General features: G+C 47.4%; 1 protein-coding gene across 1 annotated transcript; it reads left to right on the top strand.

Annotated features, from left to right (window-relative positions):
• The first annotated feature begins 577 nt into the window (after positions 1-577).
• LOC123069511 (receptor-like serine/threonine-protein kinase At1g78530) lies at positions 578-3,039 on the top strand. The gene is made up of 5 exons (XM_044492391.1): positions 578-892; positions 973-1,118; positions 1,217-1,813; positions 1,930-2,063; positions 2,537-3,039. Exons 2-5 carry the CDS (start codon positions 986-988, stop codon positions 2,717-2,719), a joined length of 1,047 nt encoding a protein of 348 aa, XP_044348326.1. The 5' UTR covers positions 578-892; positions 973-985; the 3' UTR covers positions 2,720-3,039.
• The last annotated feature ends 2,549 nt before the right edge of the window (positions 3,040-5,588 follow it).

Raw genomic sequence — 5,588 nt, 5'->3', positions numbered from 1 at the left:
GAGGCTGAGTATAAGGCTTTAGCCAATGCCACTGCAGAGATTATTTGGGTTCAGAATCTGCTGACAGAATTGGGTGTTTATCATCCAAAGGCTGCGTCACTTTGGTGTGACAATCTTGGTGCCACATATTTATCTGCTAATCCTATTTTCCATGCCAGGACTAAGCATATTGAAATAGATTATCATTTTGTTCGTGAAAGGGTGGCAGATAAGTTGTTGAATATTAGGTTCATACCTACTGAAGATCAAGTTGCAGATGGATTCACTAAGCCTCTTACTCTTAAGCAGCTTGAGGCCTTTAGACGCAATCTCAACTTGGATAGTTGTGATTGAGGGGGAGTGTTAAACATTGTATTTGCGTATATACACGGTGTATGTATAAACCGTGTATATTACGTCATATGTGTACGTGCGTGTGTATCAAGTCAGGTTGTTGGGCATGTAGGATCGATCTCCTCTCGTTGTAGTTATCCTGTAGATAATGAGATCGATCCTAACCTCCTGTAACCTCCTGCGCATTTTATACCTGTTGCCCTACTTAACACGAGGTACGCGTCCCTGCCGCATTGGCATACGCTTAATCCTCTTTTCACAAGAATTGATTGGGGATAGGCATTTGGGACGGCACCAATCAAAAAGTTGTTGTGCTCGGGTCTGCCATTCACATGATCCAACCAGGCCCATTGATTGGGCAATGTACCTTTTCTCCGGATCCCCCACCCAGCTGCTCACTCATCGAGACACCTGTGCTGTGCCTGTGCTCACATTGTCACATGTGTACAATCGTCAACAAATCCAAAGCATCCTCCCAGTCGCCGAATCCAAAACATATTTAGCGTTCGCCTCTGTTTCTTCCTAAGCTCAGAGATCCAAAGCATCCTCCTTCTTCTGGGTAAGTAAGCTGGGGATTCCTCCTTTCTTGACTGATGCTGCACTGAGGATCTTACAGGGATTCATCTGTTTCTTGTTCAGGGTAAATTGGAAGATGTCTACCAAGTTGATAGCGCTCTACATTACAGTTTGCTCTGTTCTGTTTATCATATCCAAGATGCTCATCTCCTTCCTCTGCTACAAGAAGTGGGCTCGCAAGAAGAGGATCATCGAGACCAGCCTGACAGGTAACAAGAGTTCTTCCCTCCCAAATGAGTTCTTGGATATCTTCTCTCTCTCTTTTTTTTCTCTTTTGGGAAAAATAAATCGATGGATCACTCTTAAGGTGGCAAGCTGGTGATCTTCCGGTCGGCGGCGATGCAGTCGCTGAGCCCCAAGGCCTTCATGAGGATGATCATGGGGCTGTCAAGCAAGGACATCATCGGCTCCGGAGGGTACGGGACGGTGTACATGCTGAGGCTGGACGAGAAGTCGGCGTTCGCCATCAAGAAGCTGAGCAGGGGGAGCGCGGAGATGGACCGCGGGTTCGAGCGGGAGCTGGACACCATGGGCGACATCAAGCACAGGAACATCGTCCCTCTCTGCGGCTACTACGCGGCGCCTCACTTCAACCTGCTCATCTACGAGCTCATGCCCAACGGCAGCCTGGACACCATCCTCCACGGCAAGGAGGAGAAGAAGCAGGCCCTCCTGGACTGGCCGGTGAGGTACAAGATCGCGCTGGGCGTGGCGCGGGGGCTGTCCTACCTCCACCACGACTGCATACCGCACGTCATCCACCGCGACATCAAGTCCAGCAACATACTCCTCGACCACAACATGGAGGCCAGGGTGTCGGACTTCGGCCTCGCCACGCTCATGAAGCCCAACGAGAGCCACGTCACCACCGTCGTTGCCGGCACCTTCGGCTACCTCGCCCCAGGTCCGCAGGCTGCCCATCAAAATCTCAATCTATATATTAACCTTGAGAATTGAGATCTACTCCGTATATCATCATGCATGTGTGTTTGCTGATGGGTGGTGTGCTTGCTGCCTCAGAGTACTTCGAGACAGGGAGGGCCACGACCAAAGGCGATGTGTACAGCTACGGCGTCGTCTTGCTTGAGCTCCTCACGGGGAAGAGGCCGACGGACGAATCCTTCCTTGAAAACGGCACACGGCTGGTGACCTGGGTAAGCATCCACCTCCCATTCCTCCTGTACTCACACCAATGACTCAATTAAAATCTGAATGATCGGTTGTGCAAGATTTGATGCGATGAGTAGAATTATTTGGCTTAAATCTCTAGAATGATCGTTGTATGCAGTGACCAATTGATATGCTGCTGAAATAACCAACCAACCTTAGCTATCAACTACTTAGCAATCTGTACTCTGTAGTTGTACCCATCAGAAAACTGATGGGCAGTGGCCGTCACCATGTCACCACGAGGTCCGCAATGGCCCAATGTACACCCAATCTCCCATGTCAAGATCAACGAGGACTAGTGCATTACTAGCGCAGTACAGTGCTACCTAACAGTAGCATGGTCTGATAATGGACATGTACCCTTTTTGTAGATGTGAAGTAAGGATGATGAATTAATTGGGCATGCATCCCCGGCCGTGTCAAGTGCTGACATCAGTTCATCTGTTACTGTTTTCAGGTCAAGGAAACCATGGAGGAGAAGAGAGAGGAGCACGCCGTCGACGGCGCTCTGGCGTCTTTTCCGGCGGAGGAAGTCAAGTTCGTGTTCACCATGGCGGAGAAGTGCCTGGAGTCTGATCCTCGCGATAGGCCAACCATGGTGCAAGTCGCCAAGATGCTTGAGCAAGCAAAGCTGGCATAGTACAGGCTCATTAACGCGCAGTATGTGTAACTAGGTGCTTAATTGGTTGCAGACAATTTTTCCACCCAAGGTGTTGCTTTTGCGAAATTCATGCTGGGTTCTGCACAAAATTTAGAAGATTTTTGTCGGCAAACGCTACCAATAGTGTTGTATAAGAAGCAAAATTTATTGTTTGGGTTTGTAATTGAATTTGTACAAACAATTTTATACTTATCATCCAATACTGCTGGGTAGACATAGGTTCAGTGCATCCAAGTAAGAATCATGATGTAAGGAAACTTGATGACCTCTAGTTGTACCATATAAATTATTTTGGAAAATGAGAGTATCCATGACAACTTTGTGCATTGTGAGGACCCAAGGAGGATCTCACAGGAATTTGAGAGAGAAAGGGACGAACGGGAAGAGATTGCAGAGAAAGGGGAGAGAAACAGAGCACAAGGGGAGAGATAGATTCAGACGTTTCTATTCTTCAGAGTTGTCCGGTTCCTTACACATTAGTGGTATATAAACCCACGCACGCCACGCCCTACACACAGTACAGCTAGGCCCACTGCCAGTCACACATTCTTGTCATCCACCTGTCCAGTGGACCCAGGGTCCCCCTGTCGGTTGTCCGGCGACGTCGTTAGAGATGGAGCCGTGACATTCTCCCTTGAGTTTGATCCTCCTCCCAAATTGCAGCTGACGAAAAACGAGCGCGCAACACATAATAATCTTCCCAGGTTGCATGATCAGCGGCGATACCGTGCCATTGAACTTTGATCTGTGGAATAGCATTGTTTCCCTTCTTTGCCATACGTCGATCCAGCACAACCTCTGGTTGGAGAGTGACAACCAATAAATCAGGTGGGTCTGGTAGCTCCTGAAACACTGGAGAGTAGTTGGCAGTGAAGGGTTTTAGCTGGGAAACGTGAAACACTGGATGGATCAGACTTATATCAGGAAAATCCAGACGATAAGCGGCAGCACCCAGCCGAGCAGTAACTCTGAATGGCCCAAAATATTTGAGAGCTAACTTGTGGCAGGGACGATTGAACAAGGATGATTGTGCATAGGGCTGTAACTTGAGTAAAACTTCCTCACCCACTGCAAACTCTTGATCTTGACGATGTTCATCTGCCTGAGACTTGATTCACTATTGAGCACGCAGTAAATTCTCATGCAACATTGCTAGAAAATCCTCACGATCGGCTGCGAATTCCGCAAGAGATGTAGGCAGATCACCAGCATCAATTGGCATAGTACCAAAATTAGGATCCATACCATACAGAGCCTTGAACGGGGTGTTCCCCAGTGAGGTGTGATATGAGGAATTGTACCAAAATTCAGCCATTGGTAACCGACGCTTCCATCTAGCTGGACTGTCATGAACAACACACTGCAGATACTGCTCTAAGCATTTGTTTACACACTCCGATTGGCCATCCGTTTGTGGGTGGTAGGCTGTAGAGTAGCACAATTAAGTGCCAATTTCCGTGAACAATTTCTTTCAAAAACTGCTAGTAAAAACTTTATCATGATCGGAGACAATGGAGGCTGGTACGCCATGAAGACGAACAATAGTTGCCACTGAATGTGTTGTATACGGATGTTTAAGAGGAAGGAAATGGGCGTACTTGGTAAAATGATCGACCACCACCAAAATCACCTCAAATCCCTCTGACTTGGGCAACCCATCAATGAAATCTGTGGTTATGTCTTTCCATGGGCGGTGAGGAACTGGGAGGGGTTGAAGCAGACCACCAGACACTGTTCTTTCATGTTTTGCCTGCTGACAAACTTGGCATTGTTGAACCCAGTCCGCCACCTGTTTCTTTAGGCCTTCCCAATGAAAAAGGTTGAACGCCCGCCAGTAGGTAGCCATGACCCCAGAATGACCCCAACTGTGCTAGAATGCAAAGCGATAATCAATTTGGTTTGTAAGGCAAAGTTGTTGGGTATCCAGAGGTGACCATTGTAGCGAATCAGTCCTTGGTCCAGGGAATGACCATGTTCATCAGGACTGTGTACAGCCAGCTTTGCAAGTAACTACATGGCCACAAAATCAGTTTGATAAGCATTGAGCACCTCCTGCATCCAAATGGGTTGACACACGGAGATGGCAGAAATAGTATACACCTGACGGACACGAGACAGTGCATCGGCAGCATTATTGTCAGAACCCTTGCGATAGCGGAACTGGAACTGGAGACCCACCATTTTGGCCATAGCTTTACATTGCAGATCCGAGGTCAGTTGTTGATCCTGTAAATGGCACAGACTCTTATGATCAGTGACAATGGTAAAGATACCTCGCTGGATATATGGCCGCCACTTGTCAATCGCCATTATGACAGCTAAAAATTCCTTTTCATAAACTGATAGTTTCTGATTTTTAACACCCAATGATCTACTAAGATAAGCAATGGGATGATTGTCCTGGGAGAGAATAGCACCAATGCCTGTGGATGAAACATATGTTTCCACTGCAAAAGGTTTACTGAAATCTGGCAAGGCTAACACTAGAGCTTTGGTCATAGCTGTTTTCAGGGTTTGAAAAAGCTACAGTAGGTTGTTCAATCCATAGAAAGCCCTTCTTTGTCAGCAATTGAGTCAAGGGTTTGGCCATATTCCATAATTCCAAACAAACTTTCGATAGCAACCTGTTAATCCAAGGAATCCCCGTAGTTCAGTAGCATTGTTAGGCTGGGGCCATTGTTCCATAGCCCGAGCCTTTTCTGGATCTGTAGCCACACCTTGTGAGGAAATCACATGGCCCAAGTATTGAATTTCCGTCTGAGAAAAAGAGCATTTGGAAGGCTTCACAAACAACTGATGCTCACGCAAGGTTTGCAGTACCCAGCGGAGATGCTCCAAATGTTCCTCC

The sequence above is a fragment of the Triticum aestivum genome, chromosome 3B, assembly GCF_018294505.1.
Source record: "Triticum aestivum cultivar Chinese Spring chromosome 3B, IWGSC CS RefSeq v2.1, whole genome shotgun sequence".
Classification (NCBI taxonomy): Eukaryota; Viridiplantae; Streptophyta; class Magnoliopsida; order Poales; family Poaceae; genus Triticum; species Triticum aestivum.
The sequence above is the reverse complement of the archived record's forward strand: the minus strand, read 5'-3'. Positions and strand labels throughout refer to the sequence as shown.